At 41.5% G+C, this 23248-nt stretch overlaps 1 protein-coding gene across 4 annotated transcripts in view; it reads left to right on the forward strand.

The window, feature by feature from the left end:
* LOC109414702 (ubiquitin-conjugating enzyme E2 H) overlaps positions 1–22324 on the forward strand; it is a 32768-nt gene extending 10444 nt beyond the window's left edge. For all 4 annotated transcript variants that reach the window (XM_019688541.3, XM_019688538.3, XM_019688540.3 and 1 more), the window contains one exon: positions 11780–22324. In XM_019688541.3, the coding sequence (XP_019544086.1) occupies positions 11857–12405 (549 nt within the window). In that variant the 5' untranslated portion in view covers positions 11780–11856 and the 3' untranslated portion in view covers positions 12406–22324. The remainder of the gene's footprint in view (positions 1–11779) is intronic.
* Positions 22325–23248: the final 924 nt, after the last annotated feature.

The following is a 23248-nucleotide window of genomic DNA, read 5'->3' on the forward strand; positions in this document are numbered from 1 at the left end:
AAGGGCTACTTCGATCTGTGGGTGGGTTGGTGGGAAAATTTGGTCTCTAGACACTGCACTGTTGATGGTGAACTTTTCGACTATCTTTGTTTGCGGAAATGGTATGCGCATTATCCTTTGTTTGGTGTATGTTGTCGTCTAGACATCCAGTTCTCCAGTATCCTGTGCTCATGATTGGATTTCTTTATTGTCGATGCAAAGTTTGCAGTTTTGTAGATATGCTTTGTGTGTGGGAAAAATTGTTTTTGTTGCTAACTTCTTCTTAATACTAGACCAAGAGAAATAAAGTTAATCAATAGATGTTCTTGCAACAAAATACGTCTTCAATAGGAAGTAATTGTAATTGTTTTATTTATTCGGTAACGATAACCTATTGGTTGTACCATACACGAGTGATCGCACGGGCACTCAGTACACGGCATACGCTTTCTAATATGGTTGGTATACTAAGATAGTATATTGATGTATTCGGCAAAAATGTCCAGCTGAATAATGTGGTGTTTGGTAGTGGACATGTAGAACCAGCCAACACGATCTGGTCCCGTCGCGGGTGTCGGAATGGCCTCTGCGGGAACCTGGACATTCAGTCAGGGCCGCCTTGGTCAGGGCACCAAAACTAGGCATGCGACGACTCTATCTCGATGATTTTTCATATCCATCATCTTAGTAAATGTAAAAAGGATCAACCGGCCACCCTGGCCAACTCGTGATTAACCCTTGGCCACCGGAATGTGACCTGGAGGAGTCTGCTACGAGGACGTTTTCTCGAGGAATTCCGCAACCTCTCTAAAGAATTCCCTCCGTAATTCATCCAGGATATTCCTCCTGTTGGAGGTAATTCATTCCATCAGCGTTACCTAAAGATCATTCAAAGGATTCCTCTAGAAGTTTCCACCGAAAAGTCCTACAGGAGTTCCTTTTGGAGATTCTTCCAGAAGTTTCTTACTTGAATTTCCTCCAAAATCCTTTTAGACATGCTTCCTGGAGTTTGTGGGGGTACCTCTAGAAATCAATTACAGAGTTTTTTTTTTCCAAAAATTCGTTTAGGGCGATTACTAGTAAAATGCTTCCGAGCGCTCTTCCACAAATTACCTTCGAATAGTCCGGAGGTTCCTCCAGAAGTTTACTTCCGAAAATTCAAACATGTATCCTCTAAAGAATTTCTCCAGGAATTCCCCAAAGAATTCCTGCAGGAAATTGTTGCATCTATTCGGCCAAGAATTCCTTCAGGAGCTTCTCCGTGGATTCTTCCGGGAATTCTTCCAGAAATTCCTCCAAGAATTCCTCCAGGAATTGCTCCGGGAGCTCTTCCAGAATTCTCCCAGGAAGTTCTTCCTGGAGTTCATGCAAGGGTTCCTCCGGAAAACCCTCCGAGAATTCCTCCTGGAATTTAGCAGATACTTCCCCCGGGAGTTCTTCCAAAAGTTTCTGCAGAAGTTTCTCCGGGCATCATCAACAGCTTGATACAAGATTAAATAATTATAATAGATAAAATAAAAACAACAAATATAACAAAGAATCTTGCAAAAATTTTGGACAGTTCCTACCTAAACTCCTCACGAAATGCCCAAGCTAACTTCTTGCTAGATATACCACGTATTCTTTAAGATTCTTAAGATTGTTGAAGGATCCCTAAATTAGAATATGTTACTCCGAAGCAATAGCTGAAGGGAATCCCACATGTATCCCAGAAGGTATATTTGCAAAAATTACATGAAGAATTCATGGATGATTTTCTGAAAGTATCCTTCAAATAAAAACCGTACAAAATTCATTCAGGAATCCTTAGATAAATTCTCAAAGGAATCTCTGGATAAATTTACAAAAGAAAGATACCTACACAGTAAACAAGCATAAGCATTCTCAGACCCATCAATCTGAAGATGTGCTCGAAACCCGGGTAGAGGTCAAGTACTGACGATCAAAACGTGATATTGGTTTGATTGGTATAAGAGATAAAAGATCTGAAAAAATAATATCTGAAAAGTGTTCCTGGAACATCTGAACAATATCAAAATTTGATATTTCAAGATCAAACGAATAGGTTGCTGCTATTGGTTAGATCTTACAAGATCTGAATATGATCTGATGATGATGTTCCAGGAGTAAATTTTAGATATTATTTTTAGATCTTTTATCTCTTATATCAATCAAACCAATATCACTTTTTGATCTCAATATCAAACTATGCTATTATTCAGTACTTTTACCCTACCCGGGAATAATGGAAGAAAAATTCAAACAGGTAATAAATTCGGGGATCCCTTCAAGAATTTTTCCATGCATGATTCCAGGTGTTCCTCTAAAGAACTTCTCTAGGAATTTCCCAAGGAATTTCTGCAGGTATTTCGTCAAAAATCCCTCAAGAATTCCTTCAGGAGCTTAACCATAAGTTCCTCCAAGGATTCCTCCGAGAATTCATCCAGAAATACCTCCGAGAATTCTTCCAGGAATTAATCCGGGATTTTCTAAAGGGATTCCTACAGGAAATTTTCTAGGTGTTTCTCCAAAAGTTTCTGCAATAGTTCCTCCGGGAAATCTTCTGAGAATTCCTCCAAGAGCTCCTCCAAGAATTTCTCCAGAAATATACCCAGAATGTTCCCCCGGAAATTCCTCCGGGAGTTCTTCCAAAAGTTCCTGCAGGAGTTCATCCAAGAATTCCTCCAGGAAATTCATCCGAGAATTCTTCCGGGAAATTCTCCCAGGAAGTTCCTCCAAAATGTGTGATTGCTGCGAAAATTCCTCCGGGAGTTCCTTTAGAAATTTCTCCAGAAATTCTCCCAGTAATTGCCTCCGGGAGTTCGTACAGTAGTTCCTCTGGGATTTCCATCGAAAATTCTTCATGGAGTTCCTCCAGAATGTCCAACATGAATCCTTCCAGGAGTTCCTCTAGGAATTCCTATAGAAGTTTCTCCAGGAATTTTCCGGGAATTCTTTTCTAAAGTTTCTGCAGGAGTTTCTCCGGTAATTCTTCCAAGAATTCCTCCGGAAAACCCTCTAGGAATTCTGCAAGAAGTTCCTCTTAAAATTTCCTTCCAATTCCTACGAAAATTGCTCAGGAATTCCTCCTGGAATTCTCCCAGGAAATTCCTGCGGGAGTTTCTCCGGGAATCGCCCCAGGAGTTCCTCCAGAAGTGCTTAGGGAGATCCTCCGACAATTTCGGGGAGGTACTCTTGGAGGAACATGGTTCGACGAGGAGTGCAGAGCGGTTCTGGAGGAGAACGATGCAGCACGGGCTGTAATGCTGCAGCATAGAACCTGACAGAATGTGGAGCGATACAGACAGAAGCGGAAGAACCCGTCTCTTCCAGGAGAAAAAGCGCCGCCTGGAAGAAGCGGAATGCGAGGAAATGGAACTGCTGTGCCGTTCATAAGAAACACGATAGTTCTATCAGAAGCTCAACGCATCCCGCAATGGCTTCGCGCCGCGAGCCGAAATATGCAGGGATAAAGACGGAGGCCTCTTGACGGACGGACGTGAGATGATCGAAAGGTGGAAGCAGCACTTCGATCAGCACCTGAACGGCGTGGAGAACGTAGGCACGGGAGTCCACGGCAACGGAGGAAACGTCCACGCTAGTGCAGCGGAGGACAGAAATGAACCAACTCCCACGCTGAGGGAAGTCAAGGATGCCATTCAGCAGCTCAAAATGAGCAAAGCAGCTGGTAAGGATGGTATCGCAGCTGAACTCATCAAGATGGGTCTAGAAAAGTTGGCCACCTGTCTGCATCGGCCGATAGTCAGGATCTGGGAAACCGAACAGCTACCGAAGGAGTGGAAGGAAGGGGTAATCTGCTCCATTCACAAGAAAGGCGACCATTTGGAATGTGAGAACTTCAGGGCGATCACTATTTTGAATGCTGCTTACAAAGTGCTATCCCAGATCATCTTCCGTCGTCTGTCACCTAAAGCGAATGAGTTCGTGGGAAGTTATCAAGCCAGCTTCATCGACGGCCGCTCGACAACGGACCAGAACTTTACCGTACGGCAAATCCTCCAGAAATGCCGTGAATACCTGTTTATCGACTTGAAGGCGGCATACGACAGTATCAACCGCGCAGAGCTATGGAGAATCATGGACGAAAACGGCTTTCGAGCGACGCGTGCTAAGGACGATCTTCGGCGGTGTGCAGGAGAACGGTGTGTGGCGGAGAAGGATGAACCACGAGCTCGTTGCACTTTACGGCGAACCCAGCATCCAGAAGGTGGCCAAAGCCGAAAGGATACGGTGGGCAGGGCATGTTGCAAGAATGCCGGACAAAAATCCTGCAAAGCTGGTGTTTGCAACTGATCCGGTTGGCACAAGAAGTCGTGGAGCGCAGAGAGCACGATGGGCGGTCCAGGTAGAGCGTGACCTGGCGAGCATCATTGGGCGCGACCGAGGATGAAGAGCGACAGCCACAAACCGAGTATTGTGGCGTACTATTGTTGATTATGTCTTTCTTAATGGCTAGTTTCCACCTGGTAAGTACTGTGTAAAAAGATAGGACAAGTAATGGTCAAGTAAAACTTTTGCAATCAAAATTACTTAAGCGTTCGCAGTTGATAAGTAATTCGCAGCCAGAAAGATTTGCCAACAGATGGCACTGTCATGCGATGCTGTCAGTCATGTTGTTAATTTTCCGTACGGAATAATATGTCGATGTATTATTCCGTGAATAAAAGTGACATATCTCTTTCTTTTTTGTTTCTTCTTTCGCACCAAAGACATCAGTGTGCATTAAGCTGTTAAGCCTGTAGTACACAGGGTCAAATATTTGACAAGGAAAAAACTTAAGAAACAACATCAGTTTGAAGCGGGACACGCAATGGGGCCTGCCGAGCGGCCTGCAACGGAATGCGGAAGCACTGCAGTACAGGGGATAGACAAAATGATCGGGACAGGCAAAATTTTCACTTTTCAAAATGTGTTCAACTAGCTGTAACTTTTCGAAAAGTGCATCAAATATTCTCAAATTTTTACTGTAAGTTCATCAACTAGATGTGTATCAGTGGTCCAAAATTAGAAAAGATCGGGTCATTCTCCACGAAGTTAAAAAGATTCTTGAAAAAGGTAAAATTATTCGATAGCCAACTTTGAGCTATTATACAGTAGACGTTCGCTCGGTGCAAACGGTTTAACTGCAATGCTTTTTAACTGCAAGTCCGCTAAGTGCAACAATTTTGCAGTTATCGCACCGCTATCTGTCAAAAACAAAACGTCAACAGAGTTGCGATGTTTTTCAGATGCACTTCAGCTGCATTGCGATGTTTTTTAGTGCAATCTGGCTGCGTCCAACAGCAATTGACAACTGTTTGACGGCTGTCAGTCGTTGCAGTTAGGGAAATTCATTCGGTAACTGAAACGTAAACATGTTGCACTTATCGAACGTCTACTGTATCTCCGGATTCAATGAACCGATTGAAATGAAATTTTGACCATTTATGACTTACATAATGAGCTATAAAAAACCATTGACTCAACTTAATATTTTAAACAGGGAAGAAAATTATAACGATTAGATTACTTTTCTAATAAAACTCCAAATTTGCCAAAATATCAACATCGTTTCAAAATTTAAGATGCAAATTATAGTTCATTCAATTTCCCTCTAATTGACTTATATATAAATGTGTTTTGATGGAAAGTAACAACATAGCTACCAATAAATTGAAAAAGTTATAGAATGCATATTAAAAATGGATCAATTTACTAAAAAATCGTGAAAAAATGAAAATCGCTATAATTTTGTCTCTTGTTAAAAATTTCAAGTTAAGTCAAATGTTTTCCAGAGTTCATTATGTGAGTCATAAATGGTCAAAATTTCATTTCAATCGGTTCATTGAATCCGCAGATATAACAGCTCAAAGTTGGCTATCGGATAATTTTACCTTTTTCAAGAATCTTCATAACTTTGAGAAGAATGGTCCGATCTTTTTCAAATTTGAACCACTGATGCACAACTAGTTGATGCACTCACAGTAAAAATTTGAGTGTATTTTATGCACTTTTCGAAAAGTTACATCTAAAATGGGGTGTTAAGGGACGGAAAATATGCTGCCTGCTACGCATATAGATTACAAAATTTGACGATTTTTTGGAGAAATTGAAGATATTCAATAAAACGTGCGATTTTTTTGAAAAATATGAAAATGGGGTGTTAAGGAATGAATGTAAAAGTTCTTGTATATCAAAGAAAGATAAAAATTGATTAATTGTAAACAGTGACTGTAATATTTCTTGAACATCGCCGAAAAAGATTATCATACCCCAACAATTGCAGGGACATTTTCACTGTCATCTACTTTTGTATGTTTTTTTTTTGTTAAAGCCTCGAAATCTGAAAAATACCGTCAATTGTACCCGAGTGGCTTCATTTTTTAACAAACACATTATTCACAGTTACTATTCAGGGTAACCAAATTGAACAGTTCAGACTGACGAACAGGTTGTAAACTAAGGATGTGTATTTACAGTTTATTGTTCACTTAAAACTCATTTATATTGAAATGTTTTATATGCAAGCGTCAGGTGTAAACTGTGTATTCAATGCTGATATTTCTACTCTGGTGCATCGCTGATAGGTCGTATTTTAGATTCTGTGATATTTTAGTAACTATGAGTCTTCTTGATTTTGTAAGAGTTAGTGAGACAGTCTTGTTTACATAATATATGGAACAAGTAAGCATGTTCTACATTTTCAAAAACTGTCACGTTTTGGCGCCAATCAATGATAATATTGGAATAAGAAAACAGATGTAAAATCTATTTTGAAGAATACTCCTTCGCTAAAACATAACAAAACACCTAAAGAACACAAACTTCTGTAAAAAGGGTACTACTGCGGCATTGAGTATAAACATTTCGGCACCAACATTTCAAAAGGGCGTAACTGCATTTTGAAACAAACCACTCTTTCACATCTGTGGGTCATATTTTAAGTTTCCCTCGAAATTCACAAACATTACTAGACAGAGAAATTGCTCTTCTTTCCTATACTGACGATGATTTGCATGGCAGCATTGAAATACGATCCACAGATGTGAAAGAGGGGTTTGTTTCAAAATGCAGTTACGCCCTTTTGAAATGTTGGTGCCGATTTGACCAGTTTTCTAATTATATGTATCAATCTAACACTTGTTTCTTAAGATCTCATTGTATTGGTTGAATTTATCATCAATAGCAAAAGTTGGGATGCTTATGACCCAAAATGGAATCCCTAATACATCATTCAGAATTGCAACTGTTATAAAATGAATCAATCGTGTCAAAACTTCATGATACAAATAAAAAAAATATATGAGAAATTTCATCCCCTAACACCCCACCAGTTTATGAAACTTGACTTTTTTCACAAAAATTGTCGGTTTTCAAAAACCACCTTTGTAACCTCAAGTATTTTACCCTATTTTCATTTGAAATGAGTTCTAGAACACCTTACAATTACTCACATATTTTTCCTAATAATATTTCAGACCTTACAAATGAAAGTTTCAATGGTAGTAAAATTGAGAAAAATCAATGCCGTTCTATTTTTTAAGTCAAGTGTCCAGTTAAAACCGTATTTTCATGAGTGGCAATCCTCATAGTATACCTTTATTTCCAACACACATTTGAAGCGAATTTGGAATTAGTAAATCTATTTTTATACGGTTTGGCGATTTTTCAAAGTAGTGTGTGAAGATGAATCCCTTAACACCCCATGAGTTCTTATCACCCCATTTTACGGTACTTAAAAAAATTCGCAAGTATGCCGCTGCGGCAAAACACAATGAGTGCGGATTAACTGCGGTTAATTTTAAAACAATTTCAGTTCGGTGAATATGTTTGTTTCCTGGAAGAAGGGAATTATGTGAGAATCTGCAGCATTGCTCTTGATCTGTCTTGCTCTATCGAAAGAAATATGAGGTTTCCTTGTTATCGAAAATTCCTAAAAGGGTTCTTTCAGGAGTTCCCCGATAATTCCTCTAGAATGCCCCCCAGGAGTTCACAGGAATTCATCCAGAAGTTATCCTCAAGTTCTTCCTTCAGGAGATTATCAGGAATTCCTCTGGAGCTTCCCGGATATTCCCGTAGGAGTTCCCCGGGAATTCCTCAAGGAGTATTCCAGAAATTCATCCAGGGATTCCCCAGGAAATCAATCAGAAATTCTCAGGTGCTTCATCCAGGAAATCCCCGATAAAACTTCCGGGAGTTCCCCGGGAATGCCTCCAGAAGTTCCCAGTTAGTTCCTTCAGGAGTTAGCCGCGAGTATATCCAGGAGTTCCCCGTGGATTATTGTAGAAATTCTGCAGAAATTCTTTTGGAATTCCTCAATGAGTTTCCAAGATATTCCTCGAGGAGTTTTCCAGGAACTCATCTAAAATTACCTCTGAAATTCCCGTGCAATTCTTCCAGAATTCCTGCAGGACTTCCCCAGAGGGATTCTTGGAGGAATTTCCCGAAGGAATCCCCGAAGGAATTTCTGGAGCAATCAGAAAAAAATTTCTCCGGAGATTCCTTCAGGAATTACCCCGGAGATCCCTCCGAGGAATCCACGGAGAAATCCTCTGAGGAATTGCTGGAAGATTCCTCAGAGGAATTCCTGGAGGAATTTTTGGAGGAATACTCGGAGGAATTTCTGGAAGGATTCCTGAAGGAATCTCCGGAAGAATTGCAGGAGGAATTTCTCTAGGAATCTCCGAAGAAATCTCCGGAGGAATTCTTTGAAGAATATCCGGAGGAATTCCTGGAGGAATTTTTGGAGGCATTTCTGGAGAAATCTCCGGAAGGTTTTCCTTGAGGAATTTCCGAAAAAAAAAATACTGCAGGAATTTCTGGAGGAATAATTGGAGAAATCTCAGGAGGAATTTCTGGAGAAATCTCCGGAGGAATTCCTGGAGGAATCTCCGGAAGAATTTCTGGAGGAATCTTTGGAGGAATCTCCCTGATACCACTCATGGTGTAATCTTAAAAGACAATCCTGGAGAAAAACCAGAAGAAACTATAAGAAGAACCCATAAAGTTACTTTTAGAGGAGACTTATAAGGAGCTTCTGGAGAAATCCCGGAAGAAGTTGCTGGAACAAGGATTTCCCAGATAAATCTGATAAACAATTCCTGGAGAAATCCCAAAAGGAATTCTTTGAGGATTCATATAAGAAACGCCCAGAGAAAACCTAGAGAGATCCCAAATAGTTCTATTTTAGAAAAAAAAAATATATTGGAGGATGGTTAAAAAAAAACTCCTGGTAGAATTTTAGAAAACAACTCTGGAGAAAACCCTGAAGAAACTCCTAGAAGTTCCCTTGCCATTAATTCTTAAAAAAATGGCTCCTTCATGGAGGGTTTTTCGTAGAAATTCCAACGAAAATCTCAGAGACATTTTATGAGAATCCCCGGCGAACTCCTGGTGGATGTTCCGGTGGAACACATAGAAGAATTTCAAGAGGATTTTCACCGAAATCCCAGAGAAAAACTGTCGTACGGAATGCCAGAAGATTCATTGCAAAGAATCCATCGTGGATCTTCATAAAATTTCCCGTAAAGCTTTGTCCCAGTATTTCTTCAAGAACTCCATGAAGTAACCGCCAGAGCCCCAGCAGAATTCCTTCCCCCGTAGTCCGAACCCCTAAATTGCAGAATTTATAATTAGTACCTATCCATACTGCCCCCACTCGCAAAACAGTCCCATATGAATAGGAAACCCAGCAAACATGGGACTGTTATGCGAGTGGCGGCAGCATAGTTCTCGCTATAATACCATTGAAAGTTCCCCCAGAGTCCCAGCGCAATGTTTTCATCATTATTTTCCTTGCAAAGCTTCACAACTCCGTTGGAATCTCACTATCTAGATTTTCCCCAGAAGTTATTGAAAAAGTACATTTCAATTTCAATAATATTTCCTGAGGAAACGAACGAAGTCCAAATCGTAAAGAACCTGGTGCCCTTTTCTTCGCATCCTTCTTACAGCATCGTTTCGTTAAAATGCTGTCAGTTAAACAAATGTCAAAATTACTTACGGAAAAAGGTGAAATTTTACTTGAGCGCTCTACTTGGCAACAGGAAACTTAGCTTAAATGTGATGTTGAACAAATAAATGTATGTACATATGTGGTTGACTAAAATCGTTTTAAATATGACTAGAACCAAATATTAGTGAAAATATTTGTTGTTACTTTTCAAATGAATAAGATGATCTTTTGCATATCTGGATTGCAATAGGTTACGTTGGCTGTGAACCATGTAATCCAGCAGACGGTGGGGTCATATTCAGTGATCTTAAATGTATTGTCAAAAACTGTGATAATCAAGGATTGGAAAATTGAGTGAACCAATGAAATACCAGTGGTTCTGAAAACTGCGAACGGGACTTGCGGATAACTAAAGAACCGGAAATGTGAAGTGGAGACATTGGTTTTCGGATTCAGTGGCTCAGTACTGAATAGTTTCGGCCCACGTCTAATCCACCGAAAATGCTCTGAAGCTTCTTGTAATGCTTCCGGAATCCCCCAAAAACACCCTCGGTTCGGACCCTATGTAACGTACCTTAGACCCACCGAAACCACCGAAAACGACTAAGTAACGCCTCTGTAACGTATTTGAAGTCTGTCGAAAATTCTCTGAAATCCTAAAACTGGAACACCCCCGAAAACGCCTTTGTAACGCTTCCGTAACGTCTCTGAAATTCACCGGAAATGCTCTGAAGCTTCTGGCAATTCCTTCGTAATCCCCTTTAAACCCCCTCGGACCTCATGTAACGCACCTAGGGACCTCTGAAACCCCCGAAAACGCCTATGTAACGCCTTCGTAACGTCTCTAAAATTCACCGAAAACGCTTTGAAGCTTCTTGTATTGTCTCCGAAATCCCCCAACAGCCCCTTCGAAGCGCATGTAACGAACCTGAGAGCCTCCAAACCTCTGAAACACACCTGTAACGCCTCTGAAACCCGCTGAACCTCCGCCGATACACTCCTCTGAAAACTCTCAGCGATTCCTCTGAAAACCCCCTAAAAACCCAATTGTAACGCCCCTATAACCCTATAAGACCTCCATCAACTCCCCTGAAATCTACTCCGAAATTACCGTACTTATGCACTCTCACTGTCAAACGTCAGCCATCACATACAGCTGTTCTCTAGGGGGCCGTCGTCCATGACTCCAAGAAGCTTCAGTTAGCGAAAAGACTCGATCGAGCACCCGCCCGTAGTGACCACCCTGTTGTGCAGACTTGCGGTTGTTCACCATCACGACCTCCGTCTTGTGGTGTGCGAGTATCAGTTGCCTCGATTTCTTCCAGCCTTCCACTATGTCTATCGCACGCGCTGCCGTCAATTCCACCTCTTCAACCGACTCACCGTAATAGGTAACAAAGACAGACATCTACCCCCTTGCTCTCTATACTCCGGAAATTACAAGGGAACACTAGCGCCGCGAACGACTTCTATGAACAACGTTGTGAATGATTGTGCGTGCGATTCTACACCTGTACACACACAAAAACATAAGTTGTTATTGTTTTGTCTTTGATTTGTTCTTTGTCTCTACCCGGGAAGTTCTACCAGTGTCTACGCAGCTAGTAGCATCTAAAAGACTGTAATGTCCACCAAGTGATAGTAGCCTTCTAGTTTGTACCTACAGGTTCATGTATCTATCGTTCATCTAATACTATTTCGCTGGTATAAATAGTGGTTGTCATATTGAACCATACAGCAGAGACTCTACAAGCCTTGGACTTGTCAACATCTTCACAATTCTCCTTTATAAAAACATCAAAGCAAAACACGAGATTCATATCTTTTTTTGTATTTTCTTTACAGACGCCATCTGGTAAGATCGTAGCAAAAACAATCATCCCTCGTGCGCCGGCACTCCCGCAGCAGCAGCAGCAGCAACCATGTCCTCGCCCAGTGCCGGCAAGCGTCGGATGGACACCGACGTGATCAAGCTGATCGAGAGCAAACACGAAGTGACCATCCTCGGCGGCTTGAATGAGTTCTGTGTCAAATTCTTCGGCCCCAAGGCGACCCCATACGAGGGCGGAGTGTGGAAGGTGCGGGTTCACCTTCCGGAACACTACCCCTTCAAGTCGCCCAGCATCGGGTTCATGAACAAAATCTACCACCCCAACATTGACGAGGTGTCCGGCACCGTTTGCTTGGACGTGATCAACCAGGCGTGGACGGCCCTGTACGACCTGTCGAACATCTTCGAGTCGTTCCTGCCGCAGCTGTTGACCTACCCCAACCCGGTGGACCCGCTCAATGGGGATGCCGCTGCCATGTACCTCCACAAGCCGGAGGAGTACAAGAAGAAGGTCGCCGACTACGTGCGGCGGTACGCGACCGAGGAAGCCCTGCGCGATCAGGAACCTACCGAGAGCACCGACAGCGAATCCAGCATGTCCGATTTCAGCGAAGACGAAGCGCAGGATATGGAGTTATAACAACGGCTAGCCACGATACTAACCAATTATTACTATTAAAGCTATTAATTATTACTACAACCACAAACACACACAGATTACGGAGCCAGAAAGGAAGGAAGGAAGGAAGCAGCGAGCGCACCGAGGGTGAGAAGCGAAATCTTTTAATAGTGAATTAAATGTTTACGCGTAGGGTCACTGAGAACATAACACACACATGAATTTCTACACACACGCATCGTACTCACATCGTCGTCGTACACACAACACATCCACAGAAGGAGGAAAAGAAACACACCAAACTCATTCGACTCATCATCGCAGCTGAGCTCCCCAGTTGCTGTTCTACACCTTAGCCAGGTAGTTAATGGGAGATTATACATCTATTGCAAAACAATATTAGAGTATAACATAGAGAATACCAAACAACCACACTCTGCACTGCACAGTGGGAAGTTACGAGGTCCAGGTTCCCGCGGATTAGTCAAGATTTGTCATCCTGGGCTGAGCTCATGGAGGGTTGTAGTTATCCGGTTTTATCATGATTATGTGTTTTTTTTTTATCAGTTTGCTAGATGCAAACGCTGTGAATTTTAACGGTTTATTTGAATAAATTTATAATATTCGTAATTGGTGGGCAAGTCCACCAAGTTTCATAATGAACAAACGACCAATGCTTCTATGATTTCCATATTGTATAATTCTGCCCATAAACATTATCGCCACCTAGTTTCCTACTATTCTATACTAACCTTTCGAAGTTTGACGCCATGTGTCATATACACGTCGTGTACGATTTTGTGGGTCTATGAATTGATTATTCTAGGAAACTCTACTGGGGATCCCTACAAAAATTTCTTCTGAAGATTCTACCAAAAATTCCATCTGGGGAATCTTCCAGGGACTCCCTTTGTCGATTACTCCAGATTTGCTATCTGGGGATTCTCCTTCATGCGTTCCTGCAGAGGATTCCTCTAGAAACTCTTTTAAGGGATTCCAGAAGGGATGGCTTCTGTGGTTTCAACCATACTCCTTTATGGATTGATCTGGGGATTCCTCCAGGAATATTTATCAAATGTTCCCAAAGGGATTCCTAAACTAGTTTACAGGGTCCTCTCCGAGAATCTCTTGTGGGGAATCCGATTCAAGTATTTCTCCAAGAACTCTCGAAGGATTTCCAGAAGGAACTCCTGGATGATTCCTAAAAATAGTCCTAGAAGATTCACATGAAGAACTCCTAGATGAATCCCAAAAGAAGAGGAAAGAAACTCCTGGACGATTCCTGAAAAGAACTCCTGAATGATTTCCCAATGGAACTTCTGAGGTATTCCCACAAGGAACTGCAGGAGGATTTTCAGAATGAACTCCAGGAAGGAATGTCCCGGAGGACTCCCAGAAGAATGCCTGGGAGGATTCCCAGAGGATGTTTTCGAAAGATTCGCAGCAGGAGCTCCTGCAGAAATCCCAAAGTTAACTCTTGGAAGATTCTCTCTTGGAAACTCTTAACGGAACAAGAAATCCTTGGGGATGTTTCAGGGAAAAAATAGCAAAAGTTATTGGAGGGATCCATGAACAAATTCAAGGTTGAACTTCTGAAAGAATCCCAGAAGGAGCTCCTGCTGGAGTCCCACGAAAGAACCCAAAAAGTAACTCTTGGAGGAGTCTCAGCAGAAACTTTTACATATTTTTCGACCTTGAAGATTCCGGTGCATAATTCCGGAAGGAGTTCCCTAAAGAATGCCAGAAGCAACTCTGAACAATCTCAGAAAGACCTCCTGATGAAATACCAGAATACATTTGGAAGAATCCGTGAAAGAACTTAGTGCTCTGAATTGAAGATCATTTTCGCACATTGACGGTGAGCAAGAGTATCCTCCAAAGTCCTCTCTGGAGCCACCAACAAGGTCGTCGTCATGAGCGTCTATTTTAGTGTTTTCTATTGCTAGATCGATCCGTAGGTGCTATTGCAAAAATCATGGGAGGATATCTGGTGGAAATGCTAGATACAACATTCAGAAACTGGACAACCCCTGGAATCTTGGGAGAAACTCCTAGACAAATCTGAAAAGAAATTCCACTTTCTGGAAGATTCTTGGATAGAACTCCTAGATGTTTTTCCAATGGAACTTCTGAAGTATTCTCACAATGAACTGCAAGAGGATTTTCAGAAAGAACTCCAGGAAGGTAGTCCCGGATGACTCTCAGAAGAATGCCTTGAGGAATTTCCAGAGCTAGTTTTTGAAGCTATCACAGTAGGAGCTACTGGAGAAATCCCAGAATGAACTCTTGGAAGATTCCCTCTTGGAAACTCTTAACGGAACAAGAAGTCCTTGAGGATTTTCAAGGATGCTTCAGGGGGAAATCTAGCAAAAGTTATTGTAGGGGTCCATGAACAAATTTAAGGTTGAACTCCTGCAAGAATCCCAGAAACAGCTCCTGCTTGAGTCCCACAAGGAACTCCTGCAAGACTCCAAAATGTAACTCTTGGAGGAATCTCAGTAGAAATTTGCGAGCCAAATATTGTTCGTCCTTGAAGCTTCCGGTGCATAATTCGGGAAGGATTTCCCTAGAGAATGGCAGAAGCAACTCTGAACAATCTCAGAAGGACCTCGTGATGAAATACCAAAAAGCATTGGGAAGAATCCGTGGAAGAACTTATGAAAGAACCTCAGAACTTAGTCCTCTGAATTGAAGATCTTTTTGGTACATTGACGGTTAGCAAGAGTATCCTCCAAAGTCCTCTCTGGAGCCACCAACAGGAGTCGTTGTCAGGAGTGTCTATTTTAGTGTTTTCTATTGTCAGATCAATCCAAAGGTGCTATTTCAAAAATCATGGGAGGATATCTGGTAGAAATTCTAGATACAACATTCAAAAACGGGACAGCCCCTGGATTGAATCTTGGGAGAAACTCCCAGACAAATCTAAAAAGAAATTCCACCTTTGGATCAGACAATAGAAAACACTAAAATAGACACCTATGACGACAACCTTGTTGGTGGCTCCAGAGAGGACTTTGGAGGGTCTCTTGTCCACCGTCAATGTGTCAATGTAAATGATCTTATATTCAGAGAACTAAGTTCTGAAGATCTTTCATAAATTCATCTAAAGATACTTCCCAATGTTTTCGGGTATTTCATCTGGAGTTCCTTCTAAGATCCTGAAAGAATCTCTGGGAAAAATATCCTTAGAAACATTCGTAGAATTTCTGGGAGAAATACTGGAGTTATCCTTGGAGGAAAGAGTAACGGAACACCATTCAAGAGGAACCCAGGGAGAAACTCTTCTAGGGATCTCGCGGTAACCTCTGAGAAATATTCTGCCATAAACGCTAACAGAAATTCCACGAAATCGCCGCAACAATAATCGCTAACAATGAATATTCAGGGCTATCAACCTCGACAAATCGTGTTCACGTCAAAAAGTGACGTATGACTTTGTTTTAACTGGGTTATAGTCCACCTAACGGGCGCCCGGTCAAAACGTAGTCCAACGAACTAAGGTCGGCTGTACCTCGGAGTTGCAAAGCTAGTCAGAAGACGCCTTTTTCTGGTAATGAGAATTTTCGACTCCTGCGGGAGTTCCCTTTGGAGATTCCTCCAGGAATTCCCATCGGGGTTTGCTGTACGAATTCCCACTCGAGAATCCTCCAGAAATTTCTACCGTGGGTTGTTCTAGGAATTTCCACCGATGATTGCACTAGTAAGTCCAACCCAGGATTGCCCCAGGAATTCACAACGGAATCCTCCTAGAATCGGTGGCAATCCTATGTGGACGGTGAGGTAAAAAACTCCGGAATTGGAGACTTCACACGACCCACAACCCGGTGACGAAGAGAAGTGTATCCGTAGCTTCCAACGGAAACTGAGGGAAAGTAATGGTTTCGGAAGGAAACATGGTCGAATTGGAACGTTTGTCTGTCAGCAAATTTCCTTCCCGGTCATTGCACATGGCGGGCACTGGCGCAGTCTTGTGTCGCGCACCATTGACGGTTGCATAAAATCTTCGCATATCGTTTCTGTTAATACTTTTCTGTGCTACAGCAATCACACTCTCTCTTCGTGCTGTTGTTCTTTATTTATAGGTAGAAAAACTTAATTCGACAGAAGGATTCTCTCGAACTTTTGGAGGAGTTGCTCTCGAATCTCTGGAGAAGATTCCTTCGAATCTCTGGAGGAGATTCTCTCAAACCTCTGGAGGAGATTCTCTCGAATCTCTGAAGGAGATTACCTCGAATCTCTGGAGGAGATTTCCTCGAATCACTGTAAGAGATTCCCTCGAATCTCTGTGAGATTTCTTCGAATCTCTGTGAGAGATTCCCTCGAATTTCTGTGAGCGATTCCCCCGAACATCTGTAAGAGATTCGCTCGAATCTCTGAAGGAGATTCCCTCGAATCTCTGAAGGAGATTTCCTCGAATCAATGTGAGAGATTCCCTCGAATCTCTGTGAGAGATTCCCTCAATTCTCTGGAGGAGATTCCCCGGAATCTTTGGAGGAGATTCTTTAGAATCTCTGGGGGAGTTTCCCCCGAATCTCTGGAGGAGATTCCCCCGAATCTCTGGAGGAGTTTCCCCCGAATCTCTGGAGGATATTCTCCCGCATCTCTGCAGGAGATTCTCCCGAATCTCTGGAGGAGATTCTCCCGTATCTCTGCAGGAGATTCTCCCAAATCTCTGGAGGAGATCTCCCCAAATCTCTGGAGAAGATTCCCCCGAATATCTGGAGGAGAATCCCCTGAATCTTTGGAGATTTCTCCGAATTTCTGGAGGAGATTTCCCCGAATCTCTGGAGAAGGTTCCGCCGAAGAGATTCCAGAGAATCCTCGCGAAGAGATTCCGGGGAATCCAAGCGGAGAGAGATTCCGGGCAATCCTCGCGGAGAGATTCCGGAGAATCCTCGGGAGAGATTCGGAGGAGAATTCTCGGGAGAGATTCCGGATTCTCAAACTAAACTTGATGACTAGCGCCACCTTGCGGCGAAATTGATGGATGAATCTCCAATGAAACTAATGGATGAATCTCCAGAATGTTCTTGGCCTTCTGAACAACTTTGCCGAAGACGAAACTTTTCTATCTGCTTTGCATCCCGAGATAGAGAACTCTAAAACTTTACTTGATAACTAGGGCCATCTAGCGGTGAAATCACCAACTAATTGATTAATCATCAGTATGCTCTCAACCTTCTGATCAACTTTGACAAAGACAGCGTTATTCCAAAATAGTAAATCATGTAATATTGGATGTGATAACTGACGAGCGTATATTGCAACTGCATGGCGCCTCTATCGGCCAAATTGCCAACTAATTGGAAGATATCAACTAGAAGTGTGACATTTTCAGCAAAGTTGTTCAGCAAGCTAAGTATTATCTGACAACGGCGTTTTTTTATGCTTGGTAATTTTCGGGATAGGTTTCAATCCTTTATGCGTTAGTTTTTCATTCCTCTAGAGATTCCTCGTAGGATTTCTTCAGGGATTCCTCTAGAGATATTCCCATGGATTCGTCTGGGGATCCTCAATTTAGGAATCTAGGAAATTTCTTTATGGATTGATCCAAGACTTCCACCAGGCATTCCTCAAGATATTCCGCGAGAGATTTATTCATGAGTACTTCTAGAAATTCTTCGAGGAATTCCTCCAGAGGCTTAGCCAGGTATTCTTCCAAGAATCCCACAACACTAAATTCATGCAAGGGTTACACCAGGTATTCTTCTGCAGATTGTTCCGAGTATTTTCCAAGATTCCTCCAGAAATCACGCCCACCAAGGATTGTCAGTAAAAAAATATCCTCAGGGATTCCATCAGGTATTTTTCCGAGAATTCCCCTAATGATTTAAATTGTGGTTTCCAAAAGGAGTTCTTAATGCACCTTAGACCAGTTTCCTGTTCTAAAGGAAACGCTCAATAAATTTCTTGACCGATTCCTGGCAGTAACTTTCTACAGACACTGCTATTGGAATTGTCCTTTCTTAGCAAATGCGTACTGTGATCGAAGGAAATCGGTTTCTTGGGCGATTCAGCAGGCAAGGAATAGGCCGTAAAATTCCTTCTGAACTGCATACTGCCCTTCATCTTAGGGTTTCGAGATACACACTGCAAACTGGCGTCATCTATTAAAAAAAATTCGAACCAAGGTTTCCGAATAGTTCAGGGCCTGCTAAAAAACTTTGCTGAAAACGTCACACCTCTAGCTCGTTAGAGTTTCAAGATATACGAATTATGAATTATTTGACACTAGGTGCCATCTAGTGGATAAATCACGAACCCGGGTAGTTCTTAGCTTGCTGAATGACTTTGCCGAATATGGTATTATTCTATCTCGTCCGGTTTCTGAGTTAGATGTGTTCGACATTTCTCAATACACTAACGCTACTTAGCGGACGAATCTCGAATCAAAGTTGTTGTTTCCAGATAATTCGTTATCTGCTGAACAAGTTTGCTGAAAACGACAGCCTTCTAGCTCATTAGAGCTTCAAGATGTACTTGTTTGGCACTAGGCGCCACCTAGCGGATAAATAACGACCCATGGACTCAATTAGAGGACGATCTGCGGACCCTTCTGTCTCATCAGGCTTCAGGGATATAGAGGTTTGAACATTTTTCCCACTGACGGCGCCTAGCGGACGAATCTTGAAACAAAGTTGCCGTTTTCAGATAGTTGTTAGCTTGCTAAAAACGGCACAAGTTTATTAGAGTTTCGAGATATACGTGTTTGAACTTTTTCGACACTAGGCGCCACCTAGCGGATAAATCGAGAACCATAGACTCAATTGTCAGATAGTTCTTAGATTGCTCAACAACTTTGTCGAAGACTGCATCATTCTATCTGATCAGGATTCTGAGATTTGAATACTATATTAAAATACTTAAGATAAAGTCAACCATATTTTCGGTTTATTCTGACCAAAAATATGAAACTGTTTGCAACGAGTGTGATCTCATGTTTCAAATTACCTTCTAGAATTCCTGGAAGAACATCTTGAAACTTCCACCACACTACAGTAGACGTCCGCTCGGTGCAGACGTTTTAACTGCAAGTCCGGTAATTGCAACAATTTTGTAATTATCGCACCGATATCTGTCAAAAACGAAACGTCAACTGTGTTGCGATGTTTTTCGAATGCACTTCAGCTGCAGTGCGATGTTTTCGAGTGCAGTTTGGCTGCGTCCAACAATAATTGACAACTGTTTGACGCCTGTCAGTCGTTGATTGATGCACCAAGCGAAAAGAAGAATAAGACACCGTTCGGATGTCAAAACTGTTTCTTCTTTTCCCTTATGCATCGTTCAACTGCAGTTAGCGAATTACATTCGGTAACTGAAACGTAAACATGTTTCAGTTACCGAACGTCTACTATGTATGCTTTATTTATTTTCTGTAGAAAAAAATGACGGCTTTGGATTTTTCAAATAGTATGGAACGAGCTCACCAACTCATGAGGTCGAATCTATAGGCTTCTATAGTCGAATTCCGTGTTTTTCGTGTCGCACGTCGTCGTTAAGCCTGTGTGTGAACGTGAAGGAAAATCAGGTTTTTCTGGATTCGGCTGCATAACCAGTCAGAGGCCACTCAACTCATGTCGATGTTTTCCGATGGACAACAAAAAGTTAACTATTTATTGGTGAGCTCGTTTTATGTTATTTGAAAATATACGCAAAACACACGCAACTAAAACAGCTTTTTAATGTACGTTCTCAACTATTATTGGACGTCGACATGTCCATAAACCAAAGCTCATTTCCATGATAGCCGTGAAGATCCAAAGATGATTTTGGTCTCCTTTCAGTAATGTTTGCGTTTGGTGTTGTCCATACCCTGAAAGTCTGCGTCGGTATTATTGGTTATTGTAGGGTAGCGAACCACTTGGGCAGCGGCCGGTATTTTGGGCTCTCTTCGGTATATCTGAGTCAATTCCTTACCAATTTACTTGAAATTTTGTACACGGCTAAATACTATAGGTATCTCATCGCGTTCCAAAAGTTGTGTCAATTGGTTCAGAATTGGCTGAGTTGTAGCAGAAAAGTGCCCAAAATAGGACCCATGCCGAGATGGTTCCTTTTCCCTATTGTTTTTTTTTTTGCATAAGATCGTTTTGTATGAGGTCAATCGGGATCAATCAAACTTGGTATACAGTAGACGTTCGCTCGGTGCAAACAGTTTAACTGCAATGCTTTTTAACTGCAAGTCCGCTAAGTGCAACAATTTTGCAGTTATCGCACCGCTATCTGCCAAAAACAAAACGTCAACCGAGTTGCGATGTTTTTCGGATGCACTAAAGCTGCATTGAGTGCATTCTGGCTGCGTCCAACAGCAATTGACAACTGTTTGACAGCTGTCAGACGTTGTAGTTAGCGAATTTCATTCGGTAACTGAAACGTAAACATGTTGCACTTATCGAATGTCTACTGTAATAGTCATTAGACATAAAGAGCAGGGTTCATGTCGATTATGATAAAGAGCTGTATGCCAAGTGAGCTTATGGCAAATGACGTTGTGCCAACAGAATTTATACCAAACGATATCAGATCTGTTGCCTTATGTTAGGGCTCTAACCTCTTGTTGAAGACGATGTAGTTTATTTTCAATTTGTCAAAAAAAAAAAATCGTCTGGTTTTCGTCTTTCGTCTGTGGTAATTTGATCTCGTGGCCTACTGTGCAGTTGAAAAATAACAAGGAGATAAGCAAACTCATTTCGGTTTTTGGTCAAATTAGAATGTATGACTGTGTGTGCGCATCTCATTAAAAAAAATACACTGAAAAACATGCATAACCGACCTTTGTGAAACGGTTCTGTAACCGTTATAAAACACATCTGTGTTAGTATTGGTTGCCCTTCCGCGCTCCCTCTGGCCATCTCTTTCTAGATCAGAGTATAAACAACCGAATCATTACGAATTTAGCGCTAGTGTTTCCTCCCCTTATTTGTTTTCGTTGTTGGTTGTCAACAACAGCTGCAGGACCACATTTATCTTAGGCTCCGTGTATCCGCGCCAATTATGAAATTGGGTTTCACATTCGCGCCACGGGCGTACCCCATCTGGCATAATGCCGTTTGGCGTAACGTTAGTTTTGATTCTACTTTCGAAGTAGGCTGTTTTTCGTGTTATGTATGCCAAATGACCGTTATGGCAAACGACCATAATGCCAAAGGGCGTGACACCAAGCAGCATTATGCCAAATGGAGTTACTCCCTTAACCACCAGGCTTTAGTTAGTTAGCTCTTTCGAATGCTACTGCTTTTCACGTATGTACACACTTCAAAGTTTTTGAGTTTAGTCAAATTTTATTTACACCCTTTCAACTTTATAAACAATATAAACATACCTATTTAGTGTTCGCGTATATTCACACACGTGTAGTAGGAAACGACGTTTTTATTTTGCTCCTAGTGCTTATGTTTGTTTTTTTAGAATTGTGCGTGTGGCAATAACCTTCTACTCCGGGCGCTTTAGTTTCTCATTTACAAAAACACAAGGAAGTAATTTCCCCACATTACTTACTCGGTAACAAAGTAAAACATGAATGTTGTGCGTGCGGGAGAAGATTGTTTATTATTGATTAATAACTAGAATATTATTATTATTAATATTATATTAAAGTAGGAATGTAATAAAACAGTAAGAGAATTAATGATAACATTTGAAGATAAAAAAAAAACAAATTGATAACAATACCAATGTGAGAAAGCAACACGAAAACGGAAGAATTTTGAACAAAATAAAAATGATAAAAATTATCGAATAAAAAATTTCAACAAAAAAAAACACTGAAGAAAAATCCGGTAGCAATTAAGGTGATGTTTGTAATTTCGATGAATGAAAATTATTCTTTGAGGAGTAAATAGTGACAAAAATATCGCGATGAAGAGGAAGAAAGCAGATAAAAAAAAAGTCGCATATATTTAAACAATATTAAATACAAATCGTGACGTGAAAATAATTACGAGGTGTGTTTCGATGCGGTTTCCGGTGATGACCATTATCCTGTTATTCGTAGCTATCAAAATGCGGTCTGTGACTTGAATAGTTTGTACATTTTTGTCCCGTAACGTGGATAGATCACCTTTTCGCGGTGCGTTGCGGAGTAAGATCTGTACTCGGATTGACCCTAGTGTCAATATGTCTGTCAAACCTGGGGTAATGTGGTTTGGTAACAGAGATTTCATAGTTACTGGTCATGAGTTTCAAATAAACATTTTTCTGCTTATAGCAGATTGTTGAAAAAATTCTCGTGGAGAAAGTACGCTTCGATGCAGCAAGTTACTGACAAACTTGTCTTTCTGTGACTTGTGGAGAGGTAGATGTAAAATCGGCATCCAAACTGCAAATGCAAAAGGTATCTATCTACAGATGTCCTTTGACTGCAAGGACGTGGCCGACACCCGAAACAAACAGGTGACGGGTGAGAAGAATACCATCAGGAGGTAAATGCTAATAACTGTAGTCTAAATCAATAGAAAGTGGTACATGTCTGCAAGAGCAAGTGTGAAAAATTATTGAGTAGGTAGTGAAAAAGTATGGCTCGGAGCGCTATGCAGAGATATTAGGCAACTGTCATGTTACACATTCGTTAATTACTAGAGAACCATCTGATATCGGTGTACAAGTTTCTGTCGCCCACCCTGTACAACTGACTGATGTAGAAACTATTACTGCTACAATAACAAACAGGGAAGCTTGTTCTCCATTCCGCAGGCACTGGCTGATACCGCTTCCAATAGTGCAGCATCCTTCCTTTATTCAGTCTAGATAGATCACGATCATCTCTTCCTGGTTCAAAACTACACCACACTCCAAGCCTTGGGCAAGTGGCCTAACTTTGATCCTTGCACAAGTTTTGCACCAGTATTCCGAGCACCGACCCGGT

Source organism: Aedes albopictus, chromosome 1 (assembly GCF_035046485.1).
Source record: "Aedes albopictus strain Foshan chromosome 1, AalbF5, whole genome shotgun sequence".
NCBI lineage: Eukaryota > Metazoa > Arthropoda > Insecta > Diptera > Culicidae > Aedes > Aedes albopictus.